The following is a 22,968-nucleotide window of genomic DNA, read 5'->3' as shown; positions in this document are numbered from 1 at the left end:
CACACGAGACAGTAAGAATGATGAAAATGTAATAAAACAAGTTAGAATTACAGTAATAGTAATAAAGCTGTGTGAAATAAATAATAGGATTAAAAAACAAAACAAAAATGAATGACAGCTTGACAAAAACATCGACTGGAATCTCATAATTTACTCCTTCTGATGTGTCCAATGTCAAATAATATCAGATTTCTAAAATAACATGATTTACATAGAACCTTTTTTATTACTCAGTCACAACAGAGTAGAGTGCAAAGTAGCCGCCCTCCTCTCCACCCCCGCTATTAACATGATCAAAACATGGTAATTGTAATCACTCTTTCGGTTTGGATTGGTTTATTTTTTGGAGAAACGTGGTGAGAACACCCACAGTAAACACATTAGAATGTCCGGCTGGTTGAACCATCACTCACCTGTTTTCAGGTAAAGATTTTTTTGAAGATGGCACGGCAGTATAATGCACAGGAGGCGTGTTGGCTGTTTCAGGACAGTGGTGACAGTTTTAGCAGCATACCAGATCTGGAGGACTGTGATACTGTTGATAAGCTAACTTTTTTGGATGGACCAGATAGGAGAGCATTACTGTAGTCCAGCCTGCTTGATATTAAAGTGGGCTTTAGCCTCTGAGTGTCACTCAGAGAACACAGTGGGGAAATGGTGTAACACATGGCTTTTCAGTATAGGTTGAAGCAGTTATATTACCCTACCATGCCAAGGTTATAATGACCTCATACTAAGATGTTTCTTCTTTTTTATATGACAGATCTGACGGAATTTGTGCAGAGACATCTCTTCGGCAGCGATCTGTCTCCTCCGCTCACCCGCTCAGGAATCCACGACGCATCACAGACCCTGACATCCTTTAACAGGTCTGTACCCTTCTTGTTCTCAAAAAGATGAAAGTAATCTCTTCATTATAACATGTTAAATTTCAAAGCCATCAAAAACATTCTTTGTAATCAATATCTCAGAAGTGTATAATTAAATAAGAATAAAAATCACTCAAATGTAACACTGAATCTTTTTAATTTTTTTCAGTCGCCCAGGAACCTTTTATGGGACTTGGGGAGTTTTATCTTCATTCAGCCAGCAGGAGTTCTAGTTTTGGTTCCTGGGACTTTAACCATAGTTGGACAAGGGATTGTAGGTCATGAGAAATTGAACATGAACAAACTCAAGGAACAGGAATTATTTTTTTTTTTAGCTGAAAATATTATTTAGGTCATAGTCTATATTGAAACAACCCTTTGACGTCACTTTGTCAATGAGTGTACGTATCAATTAAATGTGGGGATTTGGTTCGAAACTGCTACATTTGTGCTTTTCTAGCCCTTTCAGCTGTTTACTGTTATGTTTATGACAGTTTGAAAGATAATATTCTCCTTTCTCCCAGTGAGCTGCCAGGTGAGGCTGAAGAGGAGGTGCAGGCAGCTGTTGAAGCTCCACCGGTGTTCATCAGCCAAAAATCTACTGCCTCTGTGACATCCTCTGAGCCAACTGGCACAGACTCCCACTGTGAGGAAGATTTTACACACATGCACATTAACACTGGTGCTTTAACTGTTAACTGTGTCTTTTTACTGGTTTACTCACACACCTGCACTTCTCTGCTTTCTTTGTATCTCCTAGCTGTTGTGAGTGTAAATGATAGTGAAGACCTTTCTAGTGCTCTGTCTGAGGAAGAAGAAGAAGAAGAAGAAGAAGATGATGAGGAGGAGTCTGATCAAGCTGAGGAGGAGGAAGAGGAGGAGGAAGAAGGGGATGAAGAGGAGGAGGAAGAAGACTCTGGTAGTGAGGTGGAGATCATTGAGGAGGTCCAGGGTAATGGGAGACTACCACCCCTCCAACCCAGTTCAGTCTTCGTACAACAAGGACACACACACTTCCTGCCAGGTCTGTCAGAGCAAGAGGCTGCGGAGTTCTCTCTGATCACACCTGGCACAGAGATAAAGGTAACAAAGTTGTGATAAACATTTTGAATCCTTTTCTGTCATTAAAATTAATCGTTTAATCAATGAAGAAAATCAACAAATCATTTTTCCTGTGTGTTTACAGATGGTAGAGGAGGACATGGAAGGTGAGGTGGTGATGGTGAGACTCGGGGCAGATGAAGGTGGGATGGAGGCAGATGAGGATGAGCAAGGATCATCATACATGGAGCTCAAACCCTCCACCACTCTCCTGGTACCCCTGGAGCTTGTGGAGGGGCAGGACAGCCTGATCCATCCACAGCTGGGTCTTCCAGAGCTTCAGCAAACAATTGTGCCGGACGACCTGAGATCTGAATCTCAGAGCGGCTTCTCTCTGATGCTGGATTTGGACGAGGAAGGGGATAAAGAAGCAGACATGCTGCCCATGGAGAACGATCTGCAGTCCTCTGACCCTCCCACTCTGTTTCCAGCAGTGGAGGTTATTGATGAACTTAAGGCCAAACCTGAGGTTATTGTTCTGGGCACAGATGATCAGGATCCTCTTCTGTCTGAAGAAGTGTTAGAAGAGGACCACAGGGAAGAGATGGACACCTTGGATGGAATTGAGTTAGATGGACTGACAGAGTCAGAAATTGTAAAACTGGGTGAAGAAGCTGATGTACAAACTGAAAACACTGGGGAAAACCATGAGACAGAGGATACTGAGGAACAGAGCAATGCAGAGTTAGTAATGTTGGTTGAAGACCATAAAGCTGAAGGTCCTTCAGCCGCTGAACCAAGTCCAGAGGAAGACGTCCCTGCAGTGACGTTGGTTGAAGATCATAAACCTGAAGTTCTTTCAGCCTCTGAACCAAGTCCTGAGGAAGACATCCCTGCAGTGACGTTGGGTGAAGATCATGAACCTGAAGTTCTTTCAGCCTCTGCACCAAGCCCAGTGGAAGAACTCCTGGCAGCTGTTGAAGACAAAGACTCTACTGCAGAGAAAGATGCTACTGAGGAGAAGATGGGAGAGGACAAACCAGCACCTGCTGAGGACCAGGAAGAGCCTGAAGAGAATGGACCTGTTGATATGGACAAGGACACAATTCCCAGGACGGAGACATCAACTATTGAGGAGGAGAAGCAGCAGGACCACAAAGTGTTATCAGAGACAGAAGATAACAAGGAAGCCATTAATACAGAGACGGAAACAAAAAGGAGAACCAGGGGAAGACTGAGAAAAGATAACGATGTTAAGGAAGAGAAACCTATGGAGCAGGTTTTGAGCTCAAATACCCAACCAGAGGAACCATCTGTGCCAGAGACCCCCACTTCTCGGAGGAAAAAGAAAGCTCCCTCCACCCCAACAAGGAGGACCACGAGAGGGAGGGCGGTTACCTTTATCTCTCCCCTCCTGGAGGAAGTGGAGGAGCCAGAGGAGGAGGCAGAAACAAGCACTCTGGTGCCTGCCGCGCCACGTCGCACACCTCGAAAAGGTAAACAAACCAAAGACACTAAAGTCCGAGCTAGCACACCTCGAAGAAGTACTCGCAATGCCCAGCCAGAGCCTCCGAGAGACGAGTTTGAAGAGGAGGACGCCATGGATAATGATACCACAGTTGCAACAACCTCAAAGGTCTCTTCTCCAGCCAGACGGCGGGTTTCCCAGAGGGCTACCTCAACAAGGACCAGCCAGAGGACCCAGAAAGAAAGTGAGGAGGTGTCTGAAGTCAAAGATGAGGAAGAACAAGAGGAGGTCACAGATAGAAAACTTTCTCGACGACGGACCTCCAAAACTTCAACACCGGCTAAACAAAGAACCACTCAGGGAAACACTCCAAGGAGGTCCAGCAGAAGGATATTGAATAGCAGCGTGGTGGAGTCAACACCGTTAGAGATCTTGAAAGAAGAGGAACAGCTGGAGGTCACTCCATCCCCTGTCAGACGCAACCTCAGGAAGAGTAAAACCGAACTATCAGAGACGCAGCCAGCCGTGCAGGAGGAGAAAGAGGAGGAGCGAAAGAAACCCTCTAGCCCTGGTAGGGCGACTCGACAGCCCAATCGGATCACCCTAAATGTTTATCCAGAAGTAAGTGATTCATTTCTTTGGAAGTTGTTTATGTTAACTAAGCTGAAAACTGTCAGATTGATGAGGGATTTTCTGTCAGTAGCACACCAAGAATGTAAAGCTTCATCTTTTTCACCATCATCTTACGCTGACAGTTTGATGTTAAACCATCTACTGACTTTTCTCATTGAAACACAGCTTTGTTTTACTTCATATCATTTTAAGTTTCACCCTTTTTGTCCATTTTACATTATCCTGTATCATAACCCGATCCATTCATTGTCCATCATCAATGACCTTTTACACTCCCAGGTGAAACTGGTTCCTGTATCAATTCCTCAGAGTGCTAGGAAGACGAGAGGAGAGACAGTTACTGAAAATATAAAGAAGAGTGGAGTTCAACTTGAGCCTGAACTTAACAGCAACGCTGGTCACACCAACTCCCGTCGACCCACCAGAAGCAAACTCTGGGATCACCCTGAGGAAGACCTTCCCTTACTGGACTCACCGTTGGAGGTGGATTCTGAAACCCCTGTCGCGGACGCCCTCATCAAGAGACTTCAGGATGAAGAAGACAAGCCGGATGGTATGTATGAGGCTGCGTATGGACAGGAAATAGACCTGTGTTTTTCTGCTTCTCAGTTTATGAAAGATGTCGGTCGTAGAATTAAGAGGCTTAGATGTATTGACATAACTTGACACCTGTGGCAAGTGTCCAGTTTGTATAATTAGTGCGGATCCAATGAGTTTTTGAAATTTTGGGGAGGGGGCTGGGTCTGCGAGGACAAAGTTACAGGGAATTAAATGAGGTCACTTTATGACTGCCTGCGTGCTTTAAGGTCAGAGTCTTTTAAAGACTCTTTATGACAATATGTCAAGCTTAATTTGGACTGTTAATTAGCCTCATGCCATGTTCACACTGGACGCGCAAGTGTCCAGATTTGTTCATTGTTCGGCAGCCACCTGTCAGCACTCCCCTGTCCGTTCACACTACAAGCTAATTTTTCCGGGGCGGTCAGCAAGTTTTTCTGCTACTCTGATTGCATGTGTGTGTAGCTCTGCTCGTCTCTCTCGCTCTATTTAGACAGAAATTACAATTATGTGGAAATATGGGATCCATATATTTTATCATTTATCAGTCAGAAATATTAGATAATATCTAATATGTCCTTTATATTGCTCAAAATACATTTTCAGTGAGTTTTCTTGCCTGATTCAGTTGCAGAAAAAATATAGACCAGATGCCAAAACTATTGGGGCAGATCGCAAGCTAGCAACAGGGCTCAGCACCACACTATGTCCAGTGTGAACAGCCCAATCGACATTGGTGGCAAAAGCGAGCGGGTAGTGCTCCATGAAAAATCATTATAGTAACATTACCTATGTTAACATTATTTTGATGGAGTCTAGCTAACGTCACCATTTTGCACAAGATTATGGTATCAGTTGAGCTCCTCAGCTGAAGTGCCAACTGACTTAAACTCAACATTAGTCCCTGATGGTTACATTTTCATACCTCCATAGAAAACGGCAAACAGATTGATTTATAGAGAAACAAGTTTAACAACAGTAAAACTATATTGAAACATCTGTTTACAAACTCTCACACAACTTGTGAAGTATAATTCAAGTCTCATTTATTCAGTTATATGTACAATACTTTCCAAACACATGCATTCTTACTAAAAAACCTTAGCTTTGAAGAGAGCGTAAATAGACTGGACATAGACTGTAAATTCACATTTTAAAGCTCACATTTAAAACACCTCTTTTCTCCCCAGACTCCTTGACTCAGAATGATGTCAGTCGAGTCAGATTTGGCTTTTCAATACAAATATTTGACTCTTTTTGTTGTTGTTTGTTTTGTTTTGCTTTTTTTCATGTAGAGTTTATATTGATTATTCGCATCTCTGATTTTCAGAGGGCAACCTTACATCTTACCACCCTTTTCATGTGTTTGCATACCTGGAATAAAGAAGCTTAAATGTATGGACATAAAGTGTAAGAACTCTTGTGCGCTTACAGGAGGAGTGGTCGTCACCAAGATAGTAAGAACCAGCAAGAGGAGTACGAAGTCGTCAGTGGAGCAGGTTCACTCACTACTCTCTGTAAAAGACAGCCTGGTCCCTGAACCTGAGGAGGAGGAGTCTAGTCCAGGCGAGCATTCATTCATCTACTCCCCCTCACGAAGAAGAACAAGAGGTGAGCTGTTAATCCATTTACCTGTACCTCCATCTATCCATCCATCCATGATGGTTTTAACCCTGTGTTGTGTCTGTGTTTCAGCTTCAAGAGCAGAGTCTCCCGGCCCGAGTGAAGAGTCTGCAGCGCCTGTCACTCGCAGCAGGAGAAGAGTTGTCAAAGATGCCTCTGTTGCTCCTCATGTAAGTTCTTCTGCTTATGATGCTCACACTTTTTATGTGGAGGAGGAGGGATTTATTTTTTAACCTGTACATAAGTACTTTGTAACATGTAATCCAATGAGTTTATTGTACTCTGGCACAAAGCAGAGTAGTTTTTGTTTCTTCCTCAAGAAAGACTTGCTAACTGTATCCAAATCAGTTGCAGTGTTTCAATCACAGTGAAGTTTTGTGATTACTTTGTTTTCATGCTGTTCTTTATTTATTTTCAGGATGAAATTGCTTCAGAAGAAGATCAGGTTGAAGTGGAGAAAGCAGCAGGAGCTTCTAAGACCAGAAAAGCAGGCAGACCAACGGCCAAGTAAGATCCTGTTGTCCTCCTGCCTTATAGAGCCCTAACACTGGGTTTGCACTGGACGTGGAAGTGTCACGAAACGCAGCGATTTTCTGTGGAGTGCTCCCTGCTTCCTTTTGGCACCATTGTTAACCAGTTGGGTTGTTTACACTGGAAAACGTTTGAAACAACCAGGTGACTGCTTGAGTGACAAGTGACGTATCGGGGCACTTCCACGTCCAGTGTGAACCTGGTGTAAAACTGATGATTCAAGATAGAAATTAGTTTAAAGAATTTTATTTATATTTACTCTTGTGTGCTCTTTTTGTTTGGACTCAAAAACCACTTCCTGTTATTTTTTTCCCCCATCAGGTCCAAAGCAGCATTGGAGCCGCCTCCCGTAGCAGAGGTGGACCTGATCTCGCCTCTGCCCAGCCCAACTAGTCCAGTTCCACGAGCACTGAAGAGGATTATGGAGGGAGAGGCCCCGGCCCCGAGCATGAATCTGCGACGCAAACGCATAATGGACACCGTTTTCACAAAACCCGTCACACGGAGAAAGAAACTTTGAGGAGGTTGGTGGTGGGTTTAACCAGTGAACCTCAGACAGCCACCGGAAGATCTGAACCAACTCAGTCAGGAGCTTTCCAACCCATCATGGTTCCACTTCCTCCGATGCCTCACAGGGCTGTGGCTGTCTTTGTGTATTTACTTTCCTCTCGGACAATAAAATAAAAGCAATTTAGGCATGAAAATATATTTTTGGGACAAAACACACTGGTGGATAGCAGTGTGAGAGAGGCATATATATTTTTGGAGTTTACACGTCCCGCTCATACTCACTTGATCTTGTGTCTGTGGCCATTTTGTGTTGGACGATTTGCGACGCTCCCCGTAATCTGCTTAGTTCTCTGGACACAGAATGAATGGCACAAGGGAAAGCAATCAATGTGGGCTTTTAGAAGCTCCCATTAATAAAACCAGAGAGACTGAACTGAACCTGCCTCAGATGAAGAGGTTTTATCACATTCTCTTTTATTTTATTTTTTTGTTTTGTTTTTGTTGTTGTTTACTTTTAAGATTTTCGAGGCCTGCTGTTTTTTCTTTTTAAGAAGAAAAGCAAACATCCCAGTGGAGACAATATTTCTACTGATAGATTTGTATATAGTCTTTTGCTATGTTCCAAATAAAATTAATAAATAAATCGTAAAAGGATTACGTTCATTTTCAAGCTGAATGCGTTTGATCATCTAATCAGACTGCCTACGCCATAGTCTTAACATTTGGGGGATTTTCTGTGAGAGGGGCAGACTTGTACACTAATGCCATCAGATCTGGACTGTTTTTGTATGTAATGGGGATGTTGTACAGTGTGAAAGAAACAAAAGACTTGCACAGCGGTTTGGAGTTGTTAAAATAGTTTTGGGACATGTTAATAGGCTTGTTTAATTAAATTTATGGCACCCACCATCTGACACATAGGCTATTTTCTGATGAATGTATGTAGAATGTCTTATTTTTGATGACTGCTCTTTGATAAATACGGTTAAGCTTGAATACTTCTCTACTCCTGGTGTTGAGTGATTGTCTCAATCGATTTAATTTACCGTCTTTAATTGTGTTTGTTAGTTTGGTGGGCGGACAGAACGACTGGGCCACAGCGCCCTTTTCTTTCTGTCTGATGTGTGCAGTGAACCACTGAGAGGAGCTACAAGCGTCTCATTATCCCTCCTAACAGCAGAGACCAGATCCTGCTGCTGCCTCAGACTGGGTGTCTGCAGGTCCTTAAAATGTCTTTAATTTAATTTGATAAATAAAAGGCCTTAAATAATATTTAATTTGTGATGTCTGAATTGCAGCAGACATTTTATCTAATTTAATTTATCCATCTTTTAGTTGTGTGTGCCAAAATGATTCAAACTCTTCTATGTGAAAGCCCACATTTCTGACGTTACAAATCTTTTAACCTTCCACTGAACCTAAGAGTGTCTTTTTACTTCACACCTGCACCTAACCTGTTGGCAAAATGTAGATTAACCCTTTGAAACCTGAACGAATTAGCTTGACTTTTATTGAAAAACATGGAAAAAAGGCAATGAGAAATTTATGACATGTCCCATAAATTAACAAGATATTTAAATGTTTTAAAAAGTAACTTTAGTAACTAAGAAATTACCCCAAAATAACAAAAATTTAAAAAATCAAAAACAAACAAAAAATCACCTTTTAAAAAAAAAAAAAAAAGTTTAAAAAAAAATTACCTGAAAATGAGAAAAAAAGAAAAGTAAAAAGCCAAAACCCCAACAAAACCTGAAAAAGATCGCTAAAAATCTATATCTATTTTCTGTAACATAATTTTAAATATATATTCAGAACTTGACATTTCCCTGTTTTTTTGATAATTTTCTAATAATGTTCATTGCCTTTTCCCTCATGATTTGATAGAAATCAAACCAAAAATCCATTTTTTTCAGGTTTTGATAGTTAAAGTGCTTGTGAAAGGCATCTGAATGCAGCACAAGAAAATGGATATCGATCCAGGTTTAAGAGGGTTTCACTTAACTCACTAATAACCATATTACATTAAACCTACCTCTGCAATGTTTCAAGAAGAAAAAGATAATTTGTCCAAAAAATAAGTCTTACATTTGATTACAATTTTTCTTTGAAAGGTCTTTAAAAAGCAGTAAATGTCAGTGTCTGACGCCTGCAGACTCCTGGCTCAGATATCAGACGTCAGATGAACCTAATCAATCTTTTAAATGTCAGGTCAGGTTATGGTTAATGTCAGAATGTATTCGCTGTGAAGTTTAATTTCAGAAAGTCACTGGAATGTTGACACAAACATAAACATGTCACCGCCCTGTGTGAATGTGACTGTTTCCCAGAGCTCTGTTTCTCCTCTATAATTTATAGCGTCAGAGCAGGTGAAAGTGAAACCAGCCTTATCTCCACAGCTCCACTTTACTGACTAAACACCAGCATAGGGACTAATGATACAGCAAGTTAAAAGCATATTTCTCCCCACATTAAATACTGATGATTAGTATAACACAACAAAGCACCAGTCATGTTGCCAGTTAATATTTAATTTTAGCATGTGGCACTGTCTACCACACATCATCGTCTGTTTTAGTTTAGACTCAAGTGTTCAGGGTCGCATCCACCTTTCATTAAGCAATGTAAAAGTTTGTTTGCCCCATCGTGTCAGTAAACCCTCATGAAGCCTTTCCTGACAGGCTAATAGAGACACCACAGTTTCTCCCCGTCACACTGACCTGTGTCCATGTCAACATGTAACCTGACACAGTTGTGCGTCGCAGTGTGAGGGAGCGGATCAGTCAGTGTGCCAGTCTCCTGTGCTGACACCTGCCTGCTGCACCATGAGGGCCAAAGCCTCAGACATGCACAGCAAGGACTGTGTCAAGGTGGCCGTCAGAGTCCGGCCGTTCAACAAGGTCAGTGTGCAGACGATTTTGTGGAGAGTTATTTATTTGCCTGATGTTTTCCTGATGTGTTTGCATTGCAATGTACTTTAACCTTATGGTATCACCCTCTCTGATATGTTACTGTATACTGTGTACACACTGAGTGTAAAGAAAGCCTGTGTAAACCACTGAGAATACAGCAGGTGAGATGATTAAGGATGGGGAGGAAGGATGTTGTGTGGCCTGGAGCTCAGATGAACACTAGTGGCTCTGGTGGCACAGCAGATATTTAGTCTTACGGGAGACACTTCAGGAGAACAGGGTGCAATTTTTTAACTAATAGATAACACCATGAAACTTTCCGAGTTTATTACTTACAGTAAAACAAATATTTTTTTGTGATGTTGCATGTTTAAAAATGCAGATGAGTAGTGGAGAGTATTTGGAGTGTACCCACCTCTTTTCCTGGCCATTTACAGTACACCCACCTCTCAACCAAAAAGCCACTGGAATATCTTGAACAGTATACCCACTCCCTCCTCTGTAACCTACCCATCTAACTAGCAGTACGCCCGCCTCATCAACTACTACTACACCACTGCAAATGAGGCATTATCTCATTAAATAAACACTGATTTGCATATATTTCCAGGGCAAATTCGGAACATTGGATAAAGTCAGGTTCAAATTTCTTGTTTCATTTTGTTGTCATATCAGAGCCAAAGTTTTTACAGAGGGAGTTTTGGATTTCTCTTTTCTTACTCCAAAAATCAGAAAATTCGGTCAACAGCCATTAAAAATAAATTTTCACCATGTTTTTAGGAATAAATTTTTCTATAAATCAGGATATGAATGATATATGAATAGATCCCTCTGTAAAAACCTTCAGAATATTGACAGGCGTAAACCTGGAAAGTTGGGTGTATGGAAGTGCTACAGAGTTTGAAATTTTTTTTATTCATCTGTTGTCTTATTTTTTGGTCTAAAAATAAGACAACAGATGAATACAGTATAAATTTTAACATATAGATATCATCATGAAACTTCCCCAGTTGATTAATTTCATTTAAACAATTATTTTTTAGTTTTCTGAAATGTTATGTTTAAATGTCTAAATAAGACATTATCTGATTATGTACTTTGCAGAACAAAAATCTGAACTAAAATAAACACCTAAATGTGTACTTTTGACCTTTTTTTTCCCATTGGCTTGAGGAAACATGTTATGGAAGCAAAATAACCCAAAATCTCAAAATTGACCAGTGCATGAAAAAACAATGTTTTCACCTGGGGTGTCTCGTCCAGTACTTACTTGTCCTTATTCTCCATTATCAGACTCTCACATAGTTGTTTATTTATTTCTTCATTGATTCCAAAGAATTTTTTTATCTTCTTCTTCACTTTTTCCTGTTTTCCTTGTGATCGAGATAAAATCCTCCCACAAACTTTTTCTCTTCTCCTCTCACCCTCCTTCATTTCCTCCCTCCTTTCAGAGAGAGCGGGATGCAGGCAGCCGATGTATCATCTCCATGGTGTCCAGCTCCATCACCATCCAGGACCCGCATGAGTCCCAGAGCCGTCGTTCATTTTGTTTTGACTACGCCTACTGGTCACACAGTGGCTTCACACGAGACCGTGGAGGCCTGTTCGTGCCTGAAGAGCCTGGAGGACGATACGCCGACCAGGTCAGCTCCAAGGCATCCTGGTAGAACAGGGAGAGAGTAACAACCAGCAGAACATAATGAATGATGTGTGATAAGCAAGTAGAAGATACAAAATATTAGAGATTATAAATGCAGACTGAGCTAGAATGACTCTGAGTGAGATGAAATATTTTCCGTCCCCAGGACAGTGTGTTCCAGGACCTGGGGGAGGGAATACTGGAGAATGCACTACAGGTAGCAATCATCAGATATTTAACTGGAGTTTTATTCAGTTTTATATCCCAGAGCTCTGTGGTTTTGTTCTGTGCTAGTGAGCTAAAATAATTTTAAGGTTCTACTGTGTCTCCAGTTCAGATCTGTTCTGATAGCTAAAGTCCTGACATGATGTCTGCAGGGTTACAACGCCACGCTGCTGGCCTACGGGCAGACAGGCTCAGGGAAGAGTTACTCCATGGTGGGTTACGGGCCTAACAAAGGTCTGGTTCCTAAACTGTGTGACCGACTGTTTCAGGCCATCAGAGAGAACCAGGACAGCAGACAGTGTCAGGTAAACTGTGTGTGTGGCTGTTTGGGGTCGTCATAAATTATCAGCACACAGTGTCGTGTACAGCCGTGTGGTAGTTGTGAAAAATCTGAATGTCTTTATTCTTGATGTCCACACAGGTGTTTTTCAGCATGTTGGAGATCTATAATGAGCAGGTAACAGCAGGGAAACACAGCTGCGGTCATTTTTATTTTTCCGTTCTGTTTTATTTTAGTGTAGCTGCTATTCATCAACTCCTTTTGTGTGTTATCTCCTATGTCTCTGCCTATTACATCCACTGAGAAGTAACTGCTTCGATAAATGACCAGCACTTTCTGCTTCCGTCATCTCTGCCTTTTTTTATTTTGTCCCTCTCCTCTCTGTCCAGGTGATTGACCTGCTGTCTCGGGGGTCTCGTACTCCAGGGGGGCTCAGAGTCAGAGAGGAGCAGCAGAGAGGTTTCTATGTGGAGGGTCTCCGCACAGTCCCGTGTGACAGCGCCCCACAGGTAGAGGGATGGATGGAGAGAAACACCTCAGCGTACAGTAACAGACTCTGTGAGACAGTGTACGGGAGCTGGATAGACAATTGACAGTGTTGTGTGCTGAAACCTGAATGACCTGCCAGTTTTGTAATCATAGAATTATGATTAGGAGCCATAAGGAAAATAAATGAGAGCTACTAGGGATGTTTTGGGATATTTCAGGTATCCTTCTGTACACTCTGTCAGTGTTTTGTATTTGGAATAGGGCTGCAGTGGTATGAGATATTCACAGTATGATAACTGTCTCAAAGAACATCACAGTATGACAATATTACACAGTTTTTGTTAATATTACCAGTTACTAATCAAGTGTTGGTGATTACAAAGGGGTTATATGCAAATATATTCTTCTCTGGGGCGCCGGTAGCGTGGTGGATAGTGCCGGCGCCCCATGTACAGAGGTGATACCTTGCTGCAGCGGTCGTAGGTTCGACTCCAGCTTGCAACCCTTTGCTGCATGTCAACCTCTACTCTCTCTCTCACCCCATTTCAATCTGTCCTGTTCATTAAAGGCAAAAAAGCCCAAAAAATAATCTTAAACAAAAAAAAAAAAAAATCTTCTCTGTAAAATGTTTACATGTAGAGCATACCGTTTATTTTGTTGCTTTGCATCTTTCAGCCATGCAGGAAGCCTGTCTCCATTTTTCAGATTTATTGCCCAGTTTTTAAAACAGTTGTAAGAAAAGTTAGCAAAAAGTAATCAAATGAAATAAGTTGCATTACTCTGATGGAGTAATTAAAGTAGTTACATTGCTTATTACATTTTAACAGGGTAACTAGTAATCTGTGGCCTGTTACAATATAAAGTAACCATCCCATCACTGGTTACAGTGACCCTTAAAGGAATAAAAACAGAAGTTGTTTTTGTAGAACAAATGCTTTATTATGTTGAAACTTGAAACCATTTTTTAAAATGTAAGAATGTGTAAAAAAAAGTCAGTCGAGGAGCAAAGGAAATGCACAGGTGCACACAGGAGAGATTCTTCCCCCATATTGCATTTTTCTTCCCACTACTGTAGATAAGCAAATGTACACAATATGGTAACTGTTCATATTCATACCAGGACATAGTAAGGTGGAATCACGTTGAAGTGTGAATGTTACCATGCAGGTAGAGCAGTTGATGGAACAGGGGACCAGGACCCGAACCACTGCTGCCACTCACATGAACGCCAACAGCAGTCGCTCGCACATGCTCATCATCCTCCAGCTCAAACAGGTGAGTGGCTCCACCTTCAGCCCTACGACAAAGCACACGTTCTCCAAGTTATGTCATTTACCTGCACATGTGCTGGTGTCTCTGTATCTGTCTAACAGGGTTGGGTAGTTAAGGATTTCATGTGATCAGGATTATGTAATCAGATTACAAAAATAAGTAACTATAATCAGATAAGATAACATTTGAAAAAAAAAATATATAGCACTTATATAGTAGTTACTTTGTCAAGGATTACCTGACTTTTTTTTTTGCTTTTTCTCGATGAGGATTATGGAACATTTTGAGTCAGTGCTCCTCTTACCTTACAAAAGCAAAGTCCTCCATGTGACCTTTGATATAAAAACAGCAGCAACAGAAACTTGAACAAAACAAACAGCATCCCACACACTGTAGAACACACACAGTACACCTGTACTTTGTGTCAGTACTGTTTTTATAAGAGTAATTGTTTTGACAGCTGTAAATGGCCAATATTTAACAATATTATTTGTTTTTGCATTGAAAATATTTTTAGATGTTTAAAGAGAAAAAAAACATTTGACTTTGAAGTAATCCAAAAGTATTCAAATTAGATTACTTTTTTCTTTACTTTTTTATGTTACTGATTATTGCCATGTAATCTGTGTTCAGTAACTGACTACATGTGAAAGTAATATGATCCAAATTGTTGTTGAAATCACTGTGACTTCCTGTCAGATCTTTTCCAAAGAGAGCATCACAAAGCAGTCCAACATCAACCTAGTGGACCTGGCCGGCAGTGAGCGTCAGCGGTCGTCAGGGTCGGAGGCCGACAGACTCAAAGAGGGCACAGCCATCAACCTGAGTCTCACCACCCTGGGCAATGTCATCAGGTCGGCCTGGTGTTTAGTTTGATTTGTTTATCATTCACTTTGGTTCATCAGTATCTTTCACATCCTCTCCTCTCCTGCAGCGCCCTCGCCGATGTGGCGGTGGGAAAGAAGGTTGTCCATATACCCTACAGAGACTCAGTGCTCACCAAGCTGCTGCAGTCTGCACTGGGAGGCAACAGTCGCACTGTCATGGTAACAGACACGTTATAGGAAACGGTGCTAACACACACTGATGTTGCACTGTGTTCATTAATGTGGTCATTTCTAAATCTGAGCTTTGATAAATGTTCAAGATTGCCACACTGAGCCCTGCTGACATCTGCTATGAGGAGTCTCTCTCAACCCTGCGCTATGCCGAGAGGTACGAGCAACCATTCATGCAGGGTAACCATGACTACAGTAGGTTGCCACCATAAAAAAAAATGTGCCTCCTCCTTTTCCCCTGTTTTGTTTTGGTCTTCCTCTTGTTTCCTCTGCTCCACCTGTGCCCCATCCACACCCCTCTCCCACTGTATCCCCAATACTCTCAACTCTTCAGGGCAAAGCGTATCCAGAACCGAGCAGTGGTGAACGAGAGCCCCACTGAGCGTCTGGTTAAAGAGCTGAAGGCTGAGAACGCCAGACTGCTGCAGCGCCTGAGCCGGCTGGGCCAGGAGGGACGCAGAGCTAACGACGAGACCAGTAAGGCTCACTTTTAGGATAAAAACAAAAAGAATTCAGCAGATGAGGGTGAATACTAATGTGTATGTGTGTGTGTGCGTGTGTGTGTGTTAAGAGGAGCTTCGTCAGCTGCTGACCCACAATGAGCTCCAGATCAGAGCCATTCAGACTCTGTGGGAACAACACCTGCAGGAGGCGCTGAAAGACTGGGAGCAACAGTATGCTAACATCACACAGGTACACACACACACACACACACACACACACAGGAGTTTCTGTAGTTTCTTATGGCCTTTGAAGCACAGAGCTTTAATGAACATGGTGAAGGTTTAGCGTATAAATACATCTTTGTATTTGTCCTTCACTCCTGTTGCCACGTGTGATGTTCCTCTGTCAGGAGAGGAGGATGATGCAGATGCATCCCTACATCCTGAACATCAACGAGGATGCTCAGCTGTCAGGAGTGGTCAAGCTTTTCATTCAGGAGGGTAAGTCTGTCTGTATCTCTTTATACTATTTCAGTTCATGGAGAATGCCACAGATATAAGTGAGCCAGAGAGCCAAAGTGACTGAGCAGTTTCACATTACCTGACAGACCCATTGCTACAGTTTTTAACGTGTTCATTAGCACTTATTAATTACTGTTTTGTGCTGCAGGTGAGTGGGACATTGGCCTGTGTGACTCCTCCCCAAGATCCATCTCTATCAAAGGCTTAGGGTGAGTTTATATCACGTCCAGGGATTAAAGAGCAGCAAGTGAGATAAGAGACACTCCACAGCCCACACATAATGTCTAAAAGTGGATTTGAATGACGTAATTGATTGACGACCTCTTTTCGAGTGCATTCCACAAGTGCATGCTGGGATAAGCTGCAGGCCCTGTGACCCCTAAAATGAGATGTGCATGAGTGCAGGCTCGTCTGAAAGCTCAGTATTTTTCATTATCTTTGGGTTTACACACACCTGTTTATGTTTGCACGTGTGTGTTCATGTGTCAGGATCCATGAGCGTCATGCTGTGTTCAGGAATGAACAGCGCCGAGTAACCCTGACCCCGCTGGCAGGGTCCAAGGTCACTGTCAACGGCAACGCTGTCTCCCAGACAACTGAGCTGCAGCACCTGGTTGGTGTCAACACATATGCAAACTTTATGATAAGACTGTGTGACACAGACACACAAACACTCAGGCATTTTTCCTTTTTCCTGTCCCTCCAGGACCGCCTCATTCTCGGCTCCAACTGCACCTACCTGTTCATTGGTTATCCCTCTGAGAGGGGCGGGGATGACTGGAGCCGCTACGACTACGACTACTTCCAGTCTGAGCTGGCGGCTGCTGAGGGCATCCACCTGGGTGAGACACGGGATCAATAGGTGGAGGTAAAAGAGGTTTATCTTTGGATGAGGAATTTGTAAGGTATCATCTCTGTGTCTGTGTTTAGGTGAGTCCAGTGCTGGCTCCAGTCAGACAGACCCCAGTCTGCTGGCCGTCTTCTATGACTACATCAAACTGATGCCCATGGTGGCTGAGGCCAATCAGATTAGCCAGGAGCTGAACAAGGTGACACACACACATGCAGCGAATGTTCAGATTCACTGCACTGACATTCAGTGTTAAACTGCTGTGTTATTTCTGCTCTGGTTTTTGAAGAAGCTGAGTATCTTTCTAGTTATTACTTCCTTACTGGAGGCAGCTATGTTTGTAAATCAACTAAAATATATGTTCTTAATTTTAAAGTCTTATGTGGTCATTGCTGTGTTGTAGCAATTAAAGGTCCAGTGTGTAAGATCTAGGGGGATTTAGTGGCATCTAGTGGTGAGGATTTCAGATCACAACCAGCTGAAACTTCTCCAGATTAGAATTCCTTCAGTGTTTGTTCAAGAGGATTTTATTGGGGACCAAATTATCCACAGAGGTGTTCACCTCTCCAAAACAAACAGACCCAGTGATTAAAACCAGTTAAATACTGAATGAAGCAGTTTCAGTTTACAAATCAGTGTTTTTCCGATGCTGTTTAGCACATCGCAGAAGGGCTCCTATCCCAGCACCTGCTAATGTATGCTGACTTTTTCCTCTGATAACTAAATGTGTGCTCACTTTACTTCCGATCCAGATGTTCAGGAGGACCCAGTGATTTAAACCAGTAAAAACACTGAGCAAGGCAGTTTCACGTTACAAATTAGTGTTTATTCGATGCTGTTCAACATGTCGGAGACAGGGTACTAGCTTAGCACCTGCTAATATTTGTTCACTTAATTTCTCTGGTAACTTGAGATCCAGTCGTTTAATCTGAGCTACATTTTCTGCAGAGATCTCTTCCTCTCCGAAACAAATGAACATGGTGATTTAAAATGGTACAAACCCTGACTAAAGCAGTTTCACATTAAAAAAAAGTGTCATTCCAACAATCTTGTCGCAGAGGGGCTTCTAACTACAGTAACTGATGCAAAAAATGTAAATGCAAATAACCCTACCTAGAGCCAGTGTTGGTTTTGTCCATTAAAGGCTACTGCAGAAACATGGCGGACTCTGTGGATGCAGTCCTGTTCCCAATGAAAACATGTTTATGATATATCTTTTCTGCCAATATGTCCCCCTAAATCCTACACACTGGACCTTTAATAAACATATGCAGTTTATCATCTGCCATGTTTGCAGGGGGTGGAGTTTAAGTTGGAGATCAAGAATCTGGCACTGTCGGATCCAAAAGGACATGATCTGGAGAAGGAGATTGTTGTCCGAGTCACCTCTGTGGGAAGAAAACAGGTCAGTCCATCTGTCTGAATGTATCTTAATGCACCCCAGCTCATTATCTTGCTATAATTTCAGTTGGATTCTTTGTCTAAACTACTGTCACACTTCCTCCCCAGGTGTGGATGTGGTCCAAGGCCAAGTTTGTGAACCGTAAATTCCTGATGGAGGAAGCCTACCAGCAGCACCAGGCTGAGAGGAGCAGAGACAGTGTAATTCAATAAATAGAACATTGCTCAAGTTTTTCAAAATGTTGCAAAGAGACTTTTTACAAATTAACAGAAATGTATTTGTGTGTCTGTTTTTGCTGTCCCTTCTTTGATGTTGTAGATAATCAGCAATCCTAAAAATGTTGATCTGTCTTTTGGTTCTTGCCGTCAGAGAGTCGAGGGGCTTTCTACAGTTGCATTACCCAGAGACAAAGACCCGTTCTGGGATCCTGTGGAGCCTCTGCTCCTGGGCACTGCTCACCTCTGGCTGCAGTCTTTGGCCTTCCGCATCCCTCTGGAAGAGCAACTCGAGGTACACACACACACTACATATACACACACACCTCCACATCTGACAGTATTGTTGGATGGTACTGAGAGGTGAACACAGAGTGGTATTTGGCTGATGATGTCAAGGGAAGGTCAGTCTTCCCTTTGATGAATAAAAGAATAACTTCATGAGCTTCAGTTGTCATGAATTGAATATATTAGTTTATTACAGCATCTTGGTACAGCATGCATAGACATAGTCATACCAAAAACTTAAATTAACATTACATTCACTCACCCTCATACAGGGTATCCTACATCATACATGTATAATCAGGCTACCAGGGGGGAGACAAAACAATGTTGAGTAACCCTCGGTCCAGACTAGTGAAGGTCTTCTTCTTATTTTACCCTCCAGACACCCTGAGCCTCCTCATATAAAGTATGCCAAGTGTGACAGACTGAGGCCTTCCAAATTACCAGACTCTGACAATACACAAACCACACATTTCTTCATATTTAATATTTATTTCTACCACAGTTGATAATCTCTGTGTGCAGGTGCTGGGGTCAGAGGGCACAGAGGAGGCCATTCTACAAGCACAGCTGGTTCCCTGCAGCTCCACGGGACTGTATGACACACACACAATGTGAATAATCCTAATAAGCACATAGAGATACATTAGTAAATAATATCTCTCACCTTTCAGCCCTCTGGGTGAAGACGACATTCTGATCGACCCGTCTGAGTTACTGGGTCGACGACTGGACTTCCAGCTGGTCCTGGAACAGTGCTGTGGCCTGTGCTGGATCAGAGAGGCCCGCAACAGAGGGGTCCAAATTGGGTGAGGCATATGTGGCTACATGTGGAGACATGGAAGTGCAGGGATGATACAGAGAATACCTACAGTGAATTATGGCCCAGGAACTGGAGGTCAAGATTGGGAACAGGGGTCATCAATGAATTTAGTATTTTATATATGTAATAAAAGAAGTCATAAAAAAGTCATAGTATATTATGTCATTAAAAAAGCAGAACATGCACAGGGACCATGTCGGGGGTCACCAGTGAATTTAGCATAGATTTTTTTTTTCTGTTTTCTGTGGCATTTTTAGTACAGTAATGTCATGATAGAGTTTTGGAAAATAACTGTCTTCTGACTTCACACATCCAGAAGTGAGACACTGTTCTTTGTTCTCCTTCATTCTCCTCCACTCACTCAGTTTCAGGTTGTTTGACTGCAGTCAGCCTCTCTACACTCCGGCTGTATGGCATAATGTCAATCCTCTGCTGGATCACAGAGTTCATTTTGCCTCCCTCCACACCTCCCAACGTCTGCTGGACTACCTGCAGAGCAGCGCTGTAGTGCTGGAGCTCTGGGGCCTTCAAGGTGAGGATGAAGAGATGGACGCATGATTGGACAAGAAAAAAATCTGGAGGCCTTGATCTCATGGATTTCAGTAAATATTTGCTACAAACAGTGCATGTAAAATCAGTATGCTATATAGTAGTATTTAGTACATAGTTATGAATACTTTATTTCACACTGCTGTAAATGATCTCCTGTCCTAGCAACAGCTCAAAATGAAAGTAATCAGATATTACCACCCAGTCTGATGCTCCCTCAGACTCATTAGAGCGGCTCCCTGTCAGACACATCTCATTATTATCATGTTCACGTCAGTGCTAAAAATGTACAACTGACAAAATAAACAGTAGGTATCGTTAAAGCTGCCGATGCGTGTTGGCTTTCTGTTCCAGAGGGTTGTACTGACCTGATCTCATCTCTGGAGGGAGTGAGGATGACTACAGAGGGTATCTTCATCATTGAAGAGGCAGGCACAACAGACATGGCAGTGAGTTTAACACTGAGTTTATTACAGTACATTATGTATTCTTGTTGAACATGTTTCTGAAATGTTGCGTGGAACAAAAAAGAAATGTTATTTTTTATTATGGAAAGAATTATCTGGACAGCGATCATGTCTTTATTTTGAACCTTCTCATTTTAAATGTAAAGTTTTTATCCATAAATGCAAATGGTCTGAAAGGAAGCCCAATGTCCAGCACTTCAAGCATGAAACTGTACTTTTTCTAACATATTTTTTGGGCACTTTGGGCACCACAAGCTGAGCGCCATTTAGTTCCATTAACGTGAGAGAAGGCAGACATCTCTACGACCGACCTTGCCAACACTCAGCACTTTTGATTTTGGGTTCCTTTAATGAGAAATTTCAAGCAACAACAATCATAATGCAAAAATTTCAATAACTGTGCTCATATAAATGAGTGTGTGTGTGTGTGTGTGTGTGTGTGTGTGTGTGTGTGTTGCAGCCTGTAGACTCCACAGAGCTCAGCTGTTCAGTCAGAGTTCTTCAGCAGGACTTGGAGGAGCTGAGGAGTGTTAATGCATCACTGAGAAAAGAGAATCACAGTCTGAGAGAACAACTCAGTGCAGCCAGGAACAGTAACTGAGATATGACAGTTCAGAGTCATACACTTTGGATGGAAAAATATTCATACTCATGAAATATAAAAAGTAAGATTATATGACACCTTCCTCCGTCTGTGTGTTAGGTGGGGAGAGTGTGCGAGGTCGATCGGTGCGTCCCAGCTGTGATGCAGAGTTTGCTCGTGCTCTCAAAGTTTTCTACCACAGCATGACCTCAGTCAGGGGTCAGCTGCAACGCCTACGCAGACACAGGCCCAGTGTACGTATCCATGTCTAGACCCTGGTGGTGGTAGAGGTGGTAGCCCTAGAGCATACAGTACATGTTTGCGGTAAACTGCTGATGTTAGTTTTGAGGTTATGTGTTCCTGTTGTTTCCAGGAGGAGTCCGACCTGCTGGGGCTCAGACTGTTTGTGGACGAGCAGAGTCGTCTGCTGAGGGACTTTTCCGAGCAGCTGGAACAGAGCGTCTCCACACTCAAACAAGATGTAGCCGCCATCGTCCGCCGCAAACGAGAGCGATCGGGAATCTGGTCTTGACTGAGTTACATGTTTACAGATTTCTTACAAAGTCTTATGAATGTCTCTGTTCATTCTTTCCTTTAAAACACTGCAGCAGACATTTCCAATGTGAGGTGTGAGGTGTGTGTGTAAGGTGAAGATGCTGCCCTTTCTAAGTAGTTGTTTCCAAATGTGGTCACTGAACTGAACGTTTACATGTTACTGATATTTGCAAGATTCATAAAATGATGTCAAGATACAGATTTGTCATTTGATGTAATTGGATTTCTTTTTTACTAATAGTTACTTTATATGCCTCCATGCAGGCGACAGCCGTCGCTAGAGGCATTACGTTTTCGAGTTGTCCATCCCGTTCTTGCGATTGTGATATCTCAAGAACACCTCAACATAATTTCTTCAACCTTGGCACTACTGGCCACTTGGACTTAATGATGACCTGATAGATTTTGGTGGTCACTGGTCAAAGATCAAGGTCACCATGACCCTACATCCATCTCATTCTCGCGAACGCAATATTTCAAGAACATCTTCTGGGAATTCCTTCAAATTTGACACAACCATCCACTTGTACTGTGGACTGAAGAATAAACTTTAGATTAGAATTTGGTGGTTGAAGGTCAAGGTCAGCGTGACCTCACCAAACATGTTTTTGGCTGTAACTCAATAATTCCTATGCTAATTATGACAAAACTTCACACAAATGTCTAATAGGATATAATTCTAGTTTCTGTAAATAATTTGGTATTCAGATGTCTTAACCATTTCAATCAAAATACATATTATTTTTAAAGAATTGAACTGGCTCCCTGTTAAAGGTAGAATTTAACAGTTAAAGCATAATATGGTTTACAAGACTGTACAAGGTCTATGTCCAAATTATTTTACCGGTGTGTTTGGAACTGTCATGGCCTGAGGGCTAGTGTGTCTTACCTGAAACAACCCAGTCTAAAAAGTAAAGTAGGAAGAAGCACATTTTCTCTAGGGGGGAGGAGTGGAGTAAATTCCCAAGTGAAATTAAATCTGCATATTCTGAATATAAAAAAATGGTGAAAAAAAGGGACGCTGAATAAGTTAGTCTATTGTAGGACAGTTCTCAGTTTCTGGTCTGGTTTCTGAATTTGAGTGTTTTTATTTTATCACTGTATGACACTGTTATTTTTATGTATTTTCATCATGTGTATCAGTGTGAAAATGGGATATTAGTAGC

General features: G+C 42.1%; 2 protein-coding genes across 4 annotated transcripts in view; both read left to right on the top strand.

The window, feature by feature from the left end:
* Positions 1-8,238, top strand: part of ahctf1 (AT hook containing transcription factor 1) — a 29,509-nt gene extending 21,271 nt beyond the window's left edge. For 2 of the 3 annotated variants that reach the window (XM_033621971.2, XM_033621980.2), the window contains exons 32-40: positions 764-869; positions 1,394-1,515; positions 1,630-1,952; positions 2,056-3,999; positions 4,291-4,564; positions 6,004-6,180; positions 6,265-6,362; positions 6,611-6,699; positions 7,045-8,238. In XM_033621971.2, the coding sequence (XP_033477862.2) occupies positions 764-869; positions 1,394-1,515; positions 1,630-1,952; positions 2,056-3,999; positions 4,291-4,564; positions 6,004-6,180; positions 6,265-6,362; positions 6,611-6,699; positions 7,045-7,243 (3,332 nt within the window). In that variant the 3' untranslated portion in view covers positions 7,244-8,238. The remainder of the gene's footprint in view (positions 1-763; positions 870-1,393; positions 1,516-1,629; positions 1,953-2,055; positions 4,000-4,290; positions 4,565-6,003; positions 6,181-6,264; positions 6,363-6,610; positions 6,700-7,044) is intronic. The other variant, XM_033621988.2, reaches the window with a different exon arrangement.
* Positions 8,239-10,055: 1,817 nt separating this feature from the next.
* Positions 10,056-22,696, top strand: kif28 (kinesin family member 28). The gene is made up of 27 exons (XM_033632012.2): positions 10,056-10,130; positions 11,594-11,785; positions 11,948-11,998; positions 12,159-12,311; positions 12,428-12,463; positions 12,676-12,795; positions 13,943-14,050; positions 14,747-14,901; positions 14,982-15,093; positions 15,195-15,262; positions 15,440-15,582; positions 15,677-15,798; positions 15,959-16,049; positions 16,219-16,279; positions 16,560-16,683; positions 16,777-16,912; positions 17,001-17,119; positions 18,218-18,325; positions 18,430-18,522; positions 18,692-18,832; positions 19,351-19,421; positions 19,500-19,634; positions 20,014-20,180; positions 20,552-20,646; positions 21,125-21,257; positions 21,368-21,501; positions 21,621-22,696. Exons 1-27 carry the CDS (start codon positions 10,056-10,058, stop codon positions 21,777-21,779), a joined length of 3,102 nt encoding a protein of 1,033 aa, XP_033487903.2. The 3' UTR covers positions 21,780-22,696.
* The last annotated feature ends 272 nt before the right edge of the window (positions 22,697-22,968 follow it).

Source organism: Epinephelus lanceolatus, chromosome 2 (assembly GCF_041903045.1).
Source record: "Epinephelus lanceolatus isolate andai-2023 chromosome 2, ASM4190304v1, whole genome shotgun sequence".
Classification (NCBI taxonomy): Eukaryota; Metazoa; Chordata; class Actinopteri; order Perciformes; family Serranidae; genus Epinephelus; species Epinephelus lanceolatus.
The sequence above is the reverse complement of the archived record's forward strand: the minus strand, read 5'-3'. Positions and strand labels throughout refer to the sequence as shown.